This window comes from Podarcis muralis, chromosome 13, assembly GCF_964188315.1.
Source record: "Podarcis muralis chromosome 13, rPodMur119.hap1.1, whole genome shotgun sequence".
In the NCBI taxonomy this organism is placed as follows: Eukaryota; Metazoa; Chordata; class Lepidosauria; order Squamata; family Lacertidae; genus Podarcis; species Podarcis muralis.
Window position 1 is genome coordinate 47,272,339 of NC_135667.1, and position 15,587 is coordinate 47,287,925.

A 15,587-nucleotide genomic window follows, 5' to 3' on the forward strand; every position below is an offset into this window, starting at 1 on the left:
GCCACCATGTGGGTGCCATGAAACACCATATCTGTGACTTAAAACAACTGTGCCATGAGCAGGCACAGATATGATCTGTGATTTGACAGTAGTTTGGTGGGATCCTATGTAAAAATTCCATTAGCTAAAAGTAGAAATTGTAGATTTTGATACGATCAAAAAGATTTTGATATGATTTTGCTGAGCATTTAGGGTCAAAAGAAAGCAATTTAAAACAACTGTCGTGGAGACAGTTCATTCTGAATCTGCTAGACAGAGGATGATGACAGGTGGGTGTCCTGCCCCCATTAACATAAATCCTGGCTACTCCCATGGGATTATCTACTTGAGATTTCTGCATTGCAGGGGTTTTCGACTGGTTTCCCAAACTTGGGTCTCCGGCTGTGGTTGGCACTACAACTCCCATTGTACTTAGCAGGACCAGTGGGATGATGGGAGTTGTAGTCCCAAAAACCACGTTTGGGAAACCCTGGACTAGATGAGGGTCCCTTCCGACTCTACACGTTCAGGATGCAATCAGGGCCGGATTTAGGTTTGATGAGGCCCTGAGCTACTGAAGGTAACGGGGCCCTTTATATGTCCAGCTGTCCTTTGTCAACAACAAATGGTTGCTGTTTTTTGTGTTGAATATATGCTGTACAGTGGTACCTCTAGATGCGAAAGGGATCCATTCCGGAGCCCCGTTTGCATCTAGAAGCGAACGTAACCAGCGATGGCACGTCTGTGCACGTGCGTGTTGCTTTTCGCCACTTCTGCGCATGCACGTGACGTCATTTTGAGCATCTGCGCATGCGCAAGTGGCGAAACCCATAAGTAATGCGCTCCGTTACTTCCGGGTTGCCGCGGAGTGCAACTCGAACACACTCATCCCGAAGCACATTGAACCTGAGGTATGACTGTATGGTAATTTATGGACCTAATAGGTATCTAAAGCCATTTGCACATAACAAAAGATGTATTTCAGCAAAGTAAATGTTGAACTGAAATACAATTCAGAAGAAGTATATTAATAGTGAAATAATTATTAAGCTCTAACCTAAAATGATTTTTTATTTCCTTTGGAAACATAATTTCCTTTGGAAACATAATTTACAAAGACTCATAATCTAGTCTCTAGGAACTTGCTATAACCTGAAATTATGATTGCAGGTTTTATTTTATTTGTTCTTTATATTATATTTTGGAAATGTCCATCCAGTTTTTTTTCCCCTTTAAATTTTTTTGCCCTAAGCTATAGCTTGTTTAGCTTCTACTTAAATCCGGCACTGCATGCAATTGGGAAGCAACTTCCGAGGGTTGCGCGCGGGCCGTTTGGGGCGCTCCAACCACGGGGCTTGGAGGAGGAGCGCGGGGAGGAGCGCCACCGCGCGCCCTGGGCGCACGCGCTGCGCGGTGTCCAAGATGGTGCCCTGCGCCTCCCCTGCGCTCCTGGTTGCCGCTTCGGCCGCGCGCACCTTGCGCGCCCCGCGGCTGCTGCTGCTTTCCCGCGGCTGCGGCGGCGCCTCGCGCGCCCTCTGCGCGCCCGGAGGTGGCGGCGCCGGCGGCGGTGGCCCCGGAGAGCCCTCCGCGTCCTGGGCCTGGTACGAAGCTTTGTCGACCTCGGCGCCCGTGGCGTGGATGGAGTCGAGCCTGGTGGCGCTGCAGGCCGCGTCCGGGCTGCCCTGGTGGGCCGCCGTGGTCGCCGCCAGCGCCCTCCTGCGCACCGGCGTCACCCTCCCGCTCGCCGCCCTGCAGAGCCGCGTCCTCGCCAAGGTGGGCTCTGCGCAAGGGTTCCTGAGCATCTGCAGAGGGCTGCCGCGCGCGCGTGTGGAGCAAAGGGGCGCACGGGGAGGGTGGAACGCGTAAACTGGGAGGAAAAAATGTAATGTACGGCATGACTTTCCGTGGCGGGTTTCGGTGTGGTCCGCGCGAAATTTAAATAAACATCAGATGACACAAATCCGGCAAAGTATTTCGAGTCCGGTAAAGCTTTTAAAATGGTTAAGCCTGTCCATATGCACATGATACTTAAAAAGTTATTTCAATGCGTATTTGTGTAAGGACCAGATTAATAATTTTTTCTCTCCAATTTGGAAATGTTAGGTTAGGTTATAATTAGCTTAAAGTTTTTCTTAAAAGTGCATATATGAAAGCTGCCGCCTTGCAAATGAGCTCGTATAATTTAATATGTTTTTTAGGGGGAAACAGTTTTATCTAGATGCAGGATGAAGTGTGGGAAAGAGATAGCTTTCTCTGTCAAACGAATCAGTGCTCTTGGCTGCGGAGCTCAGATTGTCTCATGGCCTGGAATTGGGGTTATGTTTTGGCTACTCCATGTGGAAAATAAAATAAAAATTCTAGTGTACACCTAGGAAAATGTCATATATATCAGTCGGTAGAGCATGAGGCTCTTAATCTCAGGGTTGTGAATCCAAGCCCCACGTTGGGCAAACGATTCCCACATTGCTGACGACCCTCTTGGTCCCTTCCAAGTCTACAATTCTACGATTTTATGTCTCATCATCCAGACCATTTAGCATAGCCCTTCAGCTATTGCTCATCCAGATATTTCACTACCTATATAGTCTTTAAGCACTTATATGGCAACTTTCAAACTTGTACTTATGCATGAGGATACTACCGTTTCTAGCAAAATACTGAGCTGTACTCAGTGGTAGGGTGCATGATTATTATTTTTGCATGCACAAGGCCCCAGATTTAATCCCTGGTATGGCTGGGAAAGAGGGACGCAGGTGGTGCTGTGGTCTAAACCACAGAGCCTAGGGCTTGCCGATCAGAAGGTCGGTGGTTCGAATCCCCGCCACGGGGTGAGCTCCCGTTGCTCGGTCCCTGCTCCTGCCAACCTAGCAGTTTGAAAGCACATCAAAGTGCAAGTAGATAAATAGGTACCGCTCCGGCGGGAAGGTAAACGGCGTTTCCGTGCGCTGCTCTGGTTTTGCCAGAAGCGGCTTAATCATGCTGGCCACATGACCCGGAAGCTGTACGCCAGCTCCCTCGGCCAATAAAGCGAGATGAGCGCCGCAACCCCAGAGTCGGCTACGATTGGACCTAATGGTCAGGGGTCCCTTTACCTTTACCTATGGCTGGGAAAGAGCCCCACCTGAAACCCCAGAGAGCTCTTGCCGGGCAGCATAGACAATTGTTGTTGTTTAGTCGTTTAGTCGTGTCCGACTCTTCGTGACCCCCTGGACTAGAGCATGCCAGGCACTCCTGTCTTCCACTGCCTCCTGCAGTTTGGTCAAACTCATGCTGGTAGCTTCAAGAACACTGTCCAACCATCTCATCCTCTGTCGCCCCCTTCTCCTTGTGCCCCCCATCTTTGCCAACATCAGGGTCTTTTCCAGGGAGTCTTCTCTTCTCATGAGGTGGCCAAAGTATTGGAGCCTCAGCTTCAGAATCTGTCCTTCCAGTGAGCACTCAGGGCTGATTTCCTTCAGAATGGAAAGGTTTGATCTTCTTGCAGTCCATGGGATAGACAATACTCAGATAGACTTGTATTTATATTGCCCACTTACTGCATTTCTATACTGATGCGAGTGTGCCTGGGTCTATGTTTTGGCAGGTAAGCAAGAGTAAACCATTAATGCTAAGGGAGAGTTCTTTAAGGGACACTGCTGGGGGGGAAAGAAGCACTTAACTGGTTTATAACTAAGTCGTCCGTGTCTTTTCAGCTAGCTGGAAAACCTGAAGCCTGAAATCCACAGCCTAGCCAAGCACCTTCGCTATGAAGTTTCCGTTTGTGCAAAACAACGGAGTTGGTCTGAAAAGGAAGCCAGGTAAGAGCATTTTGAGCAGTATCTCTGCTCATCCAGCTAGAATAATATTCTGTGTATGTATTCTGAATAGGGACGCGGGTGGCGCTGTGGGTAAAGGCCTCAGCGCCTAGGGCTTGCCGATCAAAAGGTCGGCGGTTTGAATCCCTGCGGCGGGGTGCGCTCCCGTTGCTCGGTCCCAGCGCCTGCCAACCTAGCAGTTCGAAAGCATCCCTGGGTGCAAGTAGATAAATAGGGACCGCTTTCTAGCGGGAAGGTAAACGGCGTTTCCGTGTGCGGCTCTGGCTCGCCAGAGCAGCGATGTCACGCTGGCCACGTGACCCGGAAGTGTCTCCGGACAGCGCTGGCCCTCGGCCTTTTGAGTGAGATGGGCGCACAACCCTAGATTCTGGCAAGACTGGCCCATACGGGCAGGGGTACCTTTACCTTTATGTATTCTGAATAATACATTTCTCTTGCTCGTGGCTACTGCAAGCCACCTAGCAGTATACAGTGGCACCTTGGTTCTCAAATGTAATCAGTTCCGGAAGTCCATTCCAAGACCAAGGCATGCTTTCCCATAGAAAGTAATGCAAAACGGATTAATCCGTTCCAGACTTAAAAACAACCCCTAAAACAGCAATTCAACATGGACCATTGATCCATAAAATGAAAGCAATAATCAATGTACTGTACTATAAAATAAATAAGACAGTATTGTAGATAACAACAGGGCAGCTGACTTTTGGGTTTGGTTGGTGTGCGTCAGTAAACGAGGGGAATTAAGACTAAGAGAGCTGAGTGGGGGGTGCTTGTGTAACCTCACTGTATACAAGTTGTACAAGTGAGAATAAGGTAAAGGGACCCCTGACCATTAGGTCCAGTCGCGGACGACTCTGAGGTTGCGGCTCTCATCTCGCTTTATTGGCTGAGGGAGCTGGCGTACAGCTTCCGGGTCATGTGGCCAGCATGACTAAGCCGCTTCTGGCGAACCAGAGCAGCGCACGGGAACACCGTTTACCTTCCTGCCAGAGCGGTACCTATTTATCTACTTGCACTTTTATGTTCTTTCGAACTGCTAGGTTGGCAGGAGCAGGGACTGAGCAACGGGAGCTCTACCTGTCGCGGGGATTTGAACCACCGACCTTCTGATCAGCAAGTCCTAGGTTCTGTGGTTTAACCCACAGCACCACCCGCGTCCCCTCTACAATAAAGTATTTCAATTCAATTTCAATTGTTCTGCGATTGACCTTTCGGCACTGCCCACAGACCTGTCTATGCGTTCTTCCACTCCTTCTCTGTTCCTTTATATTGCCCACTTAACGCATTTCTATAGCGATGCTAGTAAACCCCTTTATAAAGATCGCTGTAACCTCCTTGTTATTCCCTCCCTTCTGCTTCCCTCTGCCCAAGCAGGTTCCATTTCAAGAAGAATCTGAAAAGGATTGTTTCCGAGTTGTACGTGCGAGACAACTGCCACCCTTTGATGGCCACCTTGCTCGTATGGATTCAGATTCCAATGTGGGTCTTCGTTTCCATGGCTTTGCGCAACTTCAGCATCGGCAGAGCAGCTGCTGACGGTAAGGCTTTTGAACTGGTGTCGTGAAATGTTAGGAAGTCATTCTTCAAAGAAACGGAAAATGAGCTTGTAGGTTTAAAGAAGTTTTCTTTAAAGGTTAGGAGTGACACTCTAGGCTGATTGGTTACAGCTGGGGGTGGGGGAAAAAAGGAGGAAGTTGCAGGTTGCACTTCCCTGCATGAGGAAAGAGTACCCACACAGTGTGAGATAATAATAATAATAATAATAATAATAATAATAATAATAATAATAATAATAATAATAATTTATTTATACCCCGCCCTTCCTGGTTTAAAAACCAGGCTCAGGGCAGCTAACAGCAAATATAAAACATTGATTAAAATGTGACTTAAAAACAGCATAGAATGCAACATAAAATGCAGCATCAATATCAATAAAAATCCAGGGGTCGTTTTTGTGTGTGGGGGGGAACCAGTCAGTAGACATCAAAATGATCACCAGGGCTAACTGGCCAAGTTGGTGCTACTAGGGCCAGCAAGGAGACCAAGGAGGAATTTAAATGTGGGGTCCCAGAAAGGGTTTCTTCATAGAAGAGGAAAGGGAAAAGGGAATAGAGGATCAGGCTAATTCAAATTGAAGGCCAGGTGGAATAACTCTGTCTTACAGGCCCTGCGGAAGGAGATCAAGTCCTGTATATACCAGGCATAGGGAAACTCTGGCCCTCCAGATGTTTGGGACTACAATTCCCATCATCCCTGACCACTCATCCTGTTAGCTAGGGATGATAGGAATTGTAGTCCCAAACATCTGGAGGGCCAGAGTTTGCCTATGCCTGGTTTACCCCGTAGTGGAAAGATGTATGTAAATAGTTTTGTATATAGGTAAAGGTAAAGGTACCCCTGCCCGTACGGGCCAGTCTTGACAGACTCTAGGGTTGTGCGCCCATCTCACTCTAGAGGCCGGGGGCCAGCGCTGTCCGGAGACACTTCCAGGTCACGTGGCCAGCGTGACAAGCTGCATCTGGCGAGCCAGCGCAGCACACGGAATGCCGTTTACCTTCCTGCTGGTAAGCGGTCCCTATTTATCTACTTGCACCCGAAGGTGCTTTCGAACTGCTAGGTTGGCAGGCGCTGGGACCGAACGACGGGAGCGCACCCTGCCGCGGGGATTCGAACCGCCGACCTTTCGATCGGCAAGCCCTAGGCGCTGAGGCTTTTACCCACAGCGCCACCCGCGTCCCTTCAGTTTTGTATATAGTCGCCACTAAAATGCTTGTGAACCAGCCAAGAAATAAAGTAACTCTTGACTGAGTATTTTGTACAAGTCTCGTAGTCTCTTGCCGCAAGGAAGGAACTCTGCTCTAGGCTGTTTAAAGCGGTTTTACAGAGGAGCCACCACACCAGCAACAAGCGTGGTAGAAGTGTGTGGGCAGCAACGTCCAATATAAAATGTACCGTAGAACCTCTACTTACATCCTGCTCTACTTAGGCCTGTTCCAAGTTGCAACCGCAGCAAACCCAGAAGTAAACACCGGGTTTGCTGCGATTTACGCATGTGCAGAAGCGGCTGCCGCTAAATGTGCCTGCGCACAATGATGCTTCTACCAGCAATCCATTTCGCCATAAGGACGGGCCTCTGGAACGGATTGTGGTCGTGAGTAGAGGTTCCACTGTACGCTGTTTCCCCAAACCCTATTTCTCATCCCTTGGCTTAATAATAATAATAATAATAATAATAATAATTTTTATTTATACCCCGCCCTCCCCAGCCAAGACCGGGCTCAGGGCGGCTAACCACCAATAATAAAAACAAGTTGATTGAAATACAACTTAAAAAACAAGATTAAAATACATTCAAATAATCAAAACATTAAAATGCAGCCTCATTACAGGAGGAGAAAGGAAAAAAGAAAGGGGGGGAGGGAATCAAATTGATTCTAAGCCAAAGGCCAGGTGGAACAACTCTGTCTCACAGGCCCTGCGGAAAGAAATAAGATCCTGCAGGGCCCTGGTCTCATGAGGCAGAGCGTTCCACCAGGCCGGAGCCAGTGTTGAGAAGGCCCTGGCTCTGGTTGAGGCTAGTCTGACTTCCTTAGGGCCCGGGACCTCTAGGGTGTTGCTATTTATGGACTTTAAGGTCCTCCGTGGGGCATACCAGGAGAGGCGGTCCCGTAGGTACAAGGGTCCTAGGCCGTGAAGGGCTTTAAAGGTCAAAAGCAGCACCTTAAATCTGACCCTGTACTCCACCGGGAGCCAGTGCAGCTGGTATGGCACTGGGTGAATATGCTCCCATGGCAGAGACCCCGTGAGGAGCCTCGCTGCAGCATTCTGCACCCGCTGGAGTTTCTGGGACAGCTTCAAGGGCAGCCCCGCGTAGAGCGAATTACAGTAGTCAAGCCTGGAGGTGACCGTCGCATGGATCACTGTGGCCAGGTCGCGGCAGGAAAGGTAAGGGACCAACTGCTTGATGCGGCAAAGGTGGAAAAATGTCGCCTTGGCTGTTGCTGTAACCTGTGTCTCCATTGAAAGGGAGGCATCAAGGATTATACCCAAACTCTTAACGGAAGGCAATGGCACTAATTGGGCCCCTGCAAGAGAAGGGAGTTGGTCCCTTAACTGAATGCATCTCCTTTTCCGCACTTGGTTAGCTGTTGAACAGCATAAACTGTTGAAAGGACTCCTTAGCTACGGCTGCCAGCTTGACTTTCCAGCTGCAGGGATGGGTCTAGCGATTGCTAATCTGAATCACGGAGGAGGAGAAAGGTTACGTTCCAGAAGTTTTCGGTCATTTATCCAAGATCTGCCAACAATGTTTTCTTGTCTGGATTCAGCCTTGTCTGCCCTCAACCTAATCATAGAATCACAGAGTTGGAATAGACCACAAGGGCCATCGAGTCCAACCCCCTGCCAAGCAGGAAACACCATCAGAGCACTCCCGACATATGGTTGTCAAGCCTCTGCTTAAAGACCTCCAAAGAAGGAGACTCCACCACACTCCTTGGCAGCAAATTCCACTGTCGAACAGCTCTTACTGTCAGGAAGTTCTTCCTAATGTTTAGGTGGAATCTTCTTTCTTGTAGTTTGGATCCATTGCTCCGTGTCCGCTTCTCTGGAGCAGCAGAAAACAACCTTTCTCCCTCCTCTATGTGACATCCTTTTATATATTTGAACATGGCTATCATATCACCCCTTAACCTTCTCTTCTCCAGGCTAAACATGCCCAGCTCCCTTAGCCGTTCCTCATAAGGCATCGTTTCCAGGCCTTTGACCATTTTGGTTGCCCTCCTCTGGACACGCTCCAGTTTGTCAGTGTCCTTCTTGAACTGTGGTGCCCAGAACTGGACACAGTACTCCAGGTGAGGTCTGACCAGAGCAGAATACAGTGGCACTATTACTTCCCTTGATCTAGATGCTATACTCCTATTGATGCAGCCCAGAATTGCAGTGGCTTTTTTAGCTGCCGCGTCACACTGTTGGCTCATGTCAAGTTTGTGGTCAACCAAGACTCCTAGATCCTTTTCACATCCATCCGCTAAAGTGATGGATGTTTAAGGTAACAAAATGCGCCAACCATGTGTGTGGTTTTTCAACAGGGTTCTTAATTCAAGAGCAACTTTCCACAGGAGGGATCCTCTGGTTTCCGGACCTCACTGTACCTGACTCAACTTGGATTCTGCCAATCACTCTTGGACTCCTCAATCTGCTGATAGTGGAGGTATGGAAGGCTGACTCTGGGACCGCCATCAAATCACATCTACAGCTATTTGGCCGACTTGCAATTTACTCTGCAGTGGTACCTTGGTTCTCAAACTTAATCCGTTCCAGAAGTCCGTTCCAAAACCAAAGCGTTCCAAAACCAAGGCGCGCTTTCCCATAGCAAGTAATGCAAAATGGATTAATCTGTTCCAGACTTTTAAAAGCAACCCCTAAAACAGCAATTTAACATGATTTTTACTATCTAACGAGACCATTGATCCATAAAATGAAAGCAATAAACAATGTACTTCAGTCACAAAATCAATCAATCAATCAATAGCTGAATTGGGTTCCACACAGTCACAGAAACAAAACATAAAAGCAACAAAAACACAAATTAAATAGCAAAAACAGATAGGCCTTAGTGTAACACTCAAAACGGAAGTGTAACACTCAAAACGGAGCACGTTTGGCTTCTGAAAAAAGTTCACAAACTGGAACACTTAACTTCTGGGTTTGCATTGTTTGGGGTCCAAGATGTTTGAGTACCAAGGCGTTTGAGAACAAATAAAATAGACCAGCAGTTTGTCAGCAGAGACAGATAAACAAATGTAATGGCATTTAATTTCTGCTTTGGAATAGCAGGGCTATACTTCTTAAAAACAAAAACCGTTCCAGTTAACATTGTCTTTCGACCGTTAGATACAGTTTTTAAAGGAGGTGAGAAGCTTGATAGATAAAGCAGATTTCTGGCCACATTGGGAGTTCTCACGCTTTAAACCTGGGAAGGACTTTAAACCGTAGATAATAACTTGCGTTGACCTGTACGCACCAGTTCCTGAGTTGCATATTTGCCTCCTCGACGCTCCGGCTGACATTTTGTTCCCCAAATTTCTTACAAGTGAAATTTGTCTCTCCAGATTTTTGCTTTGCGGAAAACTGAACTGTCTCGGCTCCAGAGGTATGGCACTAACTTCTTCCGAGGTGTCTCGGTGCTTATGATTCCAATCGCTGCAACTGTACCATCAGTAAGTAACCTAGAACAACATTGTGTGTGCCTTCAAATGCCAACAGTGCCCTTCAGCTCTCTGTATTGGACAAACAGGATAAACCCTACACCAAAGGATAAATGGACATAAGTCTGATATCAGGAATCACAAGACAGGGAAACCAGTAGGAGAGCACTTCAGTCTCCCAGGACATTCTATACAAGATCTCAAAGTAACTGTCTTACTGCAAAAGAATTTCATAGACTGGAAAGAGAAGTTGCTGAATTGCAACTTATTAACAAACTTAAAACCATGGAGAGACCTGGTCTGAATAGAGACATTGGATTCTTAGCTCATTATACATGATAAAGCTATTTTGAGCCATCTCACCCCTTGCTTTTTCCTGTAAGACCAATTGCAGTCGTTGTTGTTTAGTCATTTAGTCGTGTCCGACTCTTCGAGACCCCATGGACCAGAGCACACCAGGCACTCCTGTCTTCCACTGCCTCCCGCAGTTTGGTCAAACTCATGCTTGTAGCTTCGAGAACACTGTCCACCATCTCGTCCTCTGTCATCCCCTTCTCCTTGTGCCTTCAATCTTTCCCAACATCAGGGTCTTTTCCAGGGAGTCTTCTCTTCTCATGAGGTGGCCAAAGTATTGGAGCCTCAGCTTCACGATCTGTCCTTCCAGTGAGCACTCAGGGCTGATTTCCTTCAGAATGGAGAGGTTTGATCTTCTTGCAGTCCATGGGACTCTCAAGAGTCTCCTCCAGCACCAGAATTCAAAAGCATCAATTCTTCGGTGATCAGTCCTTAACAGTCATCAACAGACCACACCTATCAGCCAATCACCCATTCCCACCACCCTTCTGAGTAATATCCCACCCCACCCTCTCACTATATATAAGGGTCTGGTGACTTCTGTTTCAGTGTATCTGAAGAAGTGTGCATGCACACAAGAGCTCACACCAATAACTAACTTAGTTGGTCTCTAGGGTTCTACTGGAAGGATTTTTTAAATTTTGTTTTGACTAGAACAACAGCACTGAGTTGGGCCAATGCTTCTTCCAGGCTCTCAGGTGGTTTGGGAAACCCATTGCGAGTGAACCCCTAATTCTCCAGTTTGGAGCCTGGAAATGGTTTTTGTGCCGTGGCCTCATTTCAAGAAGTAATAATATGCTCCAGCAGTGTGTACAGGCCCCCTCTCTGGGTTATTTGTGGGGCCTGCCTGGTGTTTTTACATGAGTGGAATATGTGCTTTTATTTAAAATGCATCTCTGGGTTATTTGTGGGGCATAGGAATTCATTCATTTCCTCCCGAAAATATAGTTCGGCCCCCCACAAAGTCTGAGGGACAGTGGACTGGCCCCCTGCTGAAAACGTTTGCTGACCCCTGCTATGTTAACTCCTGCTGAAGCTGGGTAGAATATTGCTTCTAAGATGCTCCAGTTTTTAAGACGGCTTCATAAATTTGGAAGAGCCAAATTTTGTGGCTGGAGTGAGGCCTGGGTTCAAATTCCCCTCGGCCTTGGTGATTGGACCATCTTTCACCCTAATGTACCTCAGGGGGTTGTTAGGAGGAGGATAAAATAGGGGACTGAGAGCGCTTTGTCACCCTGAGCTTTTTGGAGAAAGGTGGGCCGAAATGTATCCCATCAAGTTTTCCACATATAGCGGTACCTTGGTTCTCAAACTTAATCCAGTCCAGAAGTCCGTTCCAAAACCAAAGCGTTCCAAAACCAAGGCACGCTTTCCCATAGAAAGTAATGCAAAACGGATTAATCCGTTCCTGACTTTTAAAAACAACCCCTAAAACAGCAATTTAACATGGATTTTACTATGTAATGAGACCATTGATCCATAAAATGAAAGCAATAATCAATGTACTGTACTCTAAAATAAATAAGACAGTATTGTAGATGATGAAAATTAAAATTCTTTTTCCCCCCTTAGCTGCACTGATGATAGTCATTATTTGAATGGGGGGCTTTTATCCATTTCCTCAGTCACACATTCAATCAGTAGCTGAACTGGGTTCCACACCATCACAAAAACAACCGAAAAAGCCTCAAAAACAAAAACGCAAAATAAATAGCTCCAAACTTAGTCCATTCCAGAAGTTTGTTTGACTTCTGAAATGTTCGAAAACCAAGGCGCAGCTTCTGATTGGTGCAGGCGGACCAGAAACAACGCATCGGACGTTCGGCTTCTGAAAAACGCTTGAAAACCAGAACACACACTTATTTTTCGGCCTTTGGGAACCAAGGTGCCGCTGTATTTGATATTCCTAAAAACGAAAGATAGCGTCCGTCCTCTTGGGTGGTTGCGATACTTTTTCAGCATCCTGGCTTTGTTGAAAGTAATGCTTCTTTCCTCTCTGGTTTCAGGCAATGGCTTTGTACTGGGTCTCCTCGAGTTTCATGGGCCTTTCGCACAACCTCCTGCTTCGTTCTCCTGCTTTCCGTCGACTCTGCCACATACCCCGGACCAAGTCTGATTCAGACACTCCTTACAGAGATATTGCTGCTGGAATCTATGCAAAGTATTTCCCAAAGTGAAACACTCTTTCAGAAGACCTGTGCTATGTTTAGATTTGGAATTGAGCTGTGCTCTGCTATAAAAGACTTATTTAATGTGGCTCCATTGGACTGATGAGAATTGTGACACCGTATTTATTTTCCTAATAAAAAGAGTACATGTCGTTACGTTGGGAGGCCTTGTGGCTAATATGTTGGCAGAGTGGGGAAATGTGTCGATCCTTCACCACTACCAGTAATAATTTCATCTGTACATTTTGTTCAGCTTCTAAAACAGGCACCCCCAACCTGCGGCCCTCCAGCTGTTTTTGGACTACAACTCCCATCATCCTTAGCTAACAGGACCAGTGGTCAGGGATGATGGGAATTGTAGTCCAAAACATCTGGAGGGCTGAAGGTTGGGGATGCCTGTTCTAAAACATTGTGCATGCTTTCAGATTGTATTGGATTTCTGCAAGTCCCTCTTTTTGTATTAATTTGCATTTTAACAAATGCTATACAGTGGTACCTTGGGTTAAGAACTTAATTCGTTCTGGAGGTCCATTCTTAACCTGAAACTGTTCTTAACCTGAGGTACCACTTTAGCTAATGGGCCTCCTGCTGCCACCGCGCCATTTCTGTTCTCATCCTGAAACAAAGTTCTTAACCTGAGGTATTATTTCTGGGTTAGCGGAGTCTGTAATCTGAAGCGTCTGTAACCTGAGGTACCACTGTGCTGAAATTCATGATTAGATGCATACTTAAGTTTGTTGTTTACATATATACATATTTAAATACCTATTTTATCACAGTGTATGCATCTCTATGTATCCCCAAAACACCCATCTTTAATCTTTTTCAAATCGCTTTTTGAGATGAGAGGTGTACTGCAGAATTTGGGGATGTACAGAATCTGAAGAACAATTATGTTGCAATCCATATATTAGATGGAGAGATGTGAATTAAGTCAGTTCATTGAAAAACCCCCGGACAGAACGACATTCACATCCATCCTTAGAACCAGGCTGAGAATGTCTCTTCACTAGCGATCACAGTGCCTCCTAGCCATAATTCCTTTAGGGTGGTCTCTAAATAAGCAAGACCACCTAATATTATCTCATGATGCAATTATGATGAATTGGAATAAACAAAAAATATTTCCTCTTGTACTCTTATTAATAAAAAATGTCTGATACACAAGATATCAAGGGTAGGATCAAATGCAGCCCCCCCCCCAATAATGTATAAAACAGGATTTAAGATATGTTGGAGCTTTCATGCATGGTGGGAATGCAAGAAGGTTAAAGAATATTGGGAAATGATATATAATGAGTTGAAAGAAACCTTTGTTAAAAAACCAGAATCTTTCCTGCTCAGAATTTTAGATCATGATATAAGAGAGGGAAATTGGAGATTGTTTATGTATGCGACAACAGCAGCAATAATTTTATTAGCACAAGTATGGGAAACAGAAAACGCCAACAAAGGAAGAATGGCAAGCCAAACTTATGGACTACGCGGAACTGGCTAAGCTGACAGGATACATGAGAGAGAAAAATATTGATTTCAAAAAGGAATGGGAACCAGTTATAAACTATATAAAAAGACAGTATAAAGATTTGGACCCATTGGCAGGTTTTGACTAAACTTTCACAACTATATAATAGGTAAAATCAGCAGGGTATAGAATATGTTTAATAAGTCAATACGGAAATACGGGGGAAGCCAAACAGGGTGGAGGGGAGAAATAATGGATGTATAAATTGTTCAGTTAAGATTTGTGGAAAATTTGTTGTTATAATTTGAAAATCCAATAAAAAAAAATGTTTAAAACATCCCTAAGCCCTGGGGTCACAATTTCAGCAAAAATCTGACTTTTGGCAATTCACTCAAAAGTGGTGCCAAACACTTGCTAATGCTCCCCTGAAAGCTTTGGCAGTCGAAACAGAAGGCTTTTTATCACAGGAAAAGAAATCAGCCCTCAGGAACTTAACCGGCGGAAAAACTTTTTTTGAAAAATTCCCTAAGCTCCGGGGTCACAATTTCAGCAAAAATCTGACTTTTGGCAATTCACTCAAAAGTGGTGCCAAACACTTGCAAATGCTCCCCTGAAAGCTTTGGCAGTCGAAACAGAAGGCTTTTTATCACAGGAAAAGAAATCAGCCCTCAGCAACTTAACCGGCGAAATATTTTTTTTTTTTAAAAAACCCCTAAGCCCCGGGGGTCACAATTTGAGCAAAAATCTGACTTTTGGCAATTCACTCAAAAATGGTGCCAACTGCTTGCAAATGCTCCGCTGAATGGTTTGGTAGTCGAAACAGAAGGCTTTTTATCACAGGAAAAGGAATCAGCCCTCAGCAACTTAACCGGCCAAAATTTTTTTTTGGAAAAAATCCCTAAGCCCCAGGGTCACAATTTCAGCAAAAATCTGACTTTTGGCAATTCACTCAAAAATGGTGCCAACTGCTTGCAAATGCTCCCCTGAAAGCTTTGGCAGTCGAAACAGAAGGCGTTTTATCACAGGAAAAGAAATCAGCCCTCAGCAACTTAACCGGCGAAAATTTTTTTTGGCAAAAAATCCCTAAGCCCCGGGGTCACAATCTGAGCAAAAATCTGACTTTTGGCAATTCACTCAAAAATGGTGCCAAACACTTGCAAATGCTACCCTGAATGGTTTGGCGGTCGAATCAGAAGGCTTTTTATCACAGGAAAAGAAATCAGCCCTCAGCAACTTAACGGGCGAATTTTTTTTTTTTGAAAAAATCCCTAAGCCCCGGGGTCACAATTTCGGCAAAAATCTGACTGTTGGCAATTCACTCAAAAATGTTGCCAACTCACTTGCAAATGCTCCCCTGAAAGGTTTGGCAGTCGAAACAGGAGGCTTTTTATCACAGGAAAAGAAATCAGCACTCAGCAACTTAACCGGGGAAAATTTTTTTTTTGAAAAAATCCCTAAGCCCCGGGGTCACAATTTCAGCAAAAATCTGACTTTTGGCAATTCACTCAAAAATGGTGCCAACTGCTTGCAAATGCTCCCCTGAAAGATTTGGCAGTCGAAACAGAAGGCTTTTTATCACAGGAAAAGAAATCAGCCC

General features: G+C 45.7%; 1 protein-coding gene across 1 annotated transcript; it reads left to right on the forward strand.

Annotated features, from left to right (window-relative positions):
* Positions 1 to 1,386: 1,386 nt before the first annotated feature.
* On the forward strand, positions 1,387 to 14,327 carry COX18 (cytochrome c oxidase assembly factor COX18). The gene is made up of 6 exons (XM_028702762.2): positions 1,387 to 1,752; positions 3,676 to 3,776; positions 5,169 to 5,332; positions 8,885 to 9,006; positions 9,908 to 10,015; positions 12,364 to 14,327. Exons 1-6 carry the CDS (start codon positions 1,402 to 1,404, stop codon positions 12,532 to 12,534), a joined length of 1,017 nt encoding a protein of 338 aa, XP_028558595.2. The 5' UTR covers positions 1,387 to 1,401; the 3' UTR covers positions 12,535 to 14,327.
* Positions 14,328 to 15,587: the final 1,260 nt, after the last annotated feature.

Coding starts and splice junctions, on each gene's coding strand:
- COX18 (XM_028702762.2), top strand. CDS start 1,402: ATGGTGCCCTGCGCCTCCCCTGCGCTCCTGGTTGCCGCTTCGGCCGCG. Junction 3,777..5,168: donor TGGTCTGAAAAGGAAGCCAG/GTAAGAGCATTT, acceptor CTGCCCAAGCAG/GTTCCATTTCAAGAAGAATC. Junction 5,333..8,884: donor CGGCAGAGCAGCTGCTGACG/GTAAGGCTTTTG, acceptor GTTTTTCAACAG/GGTTCTTAATTCAAGAGCAA.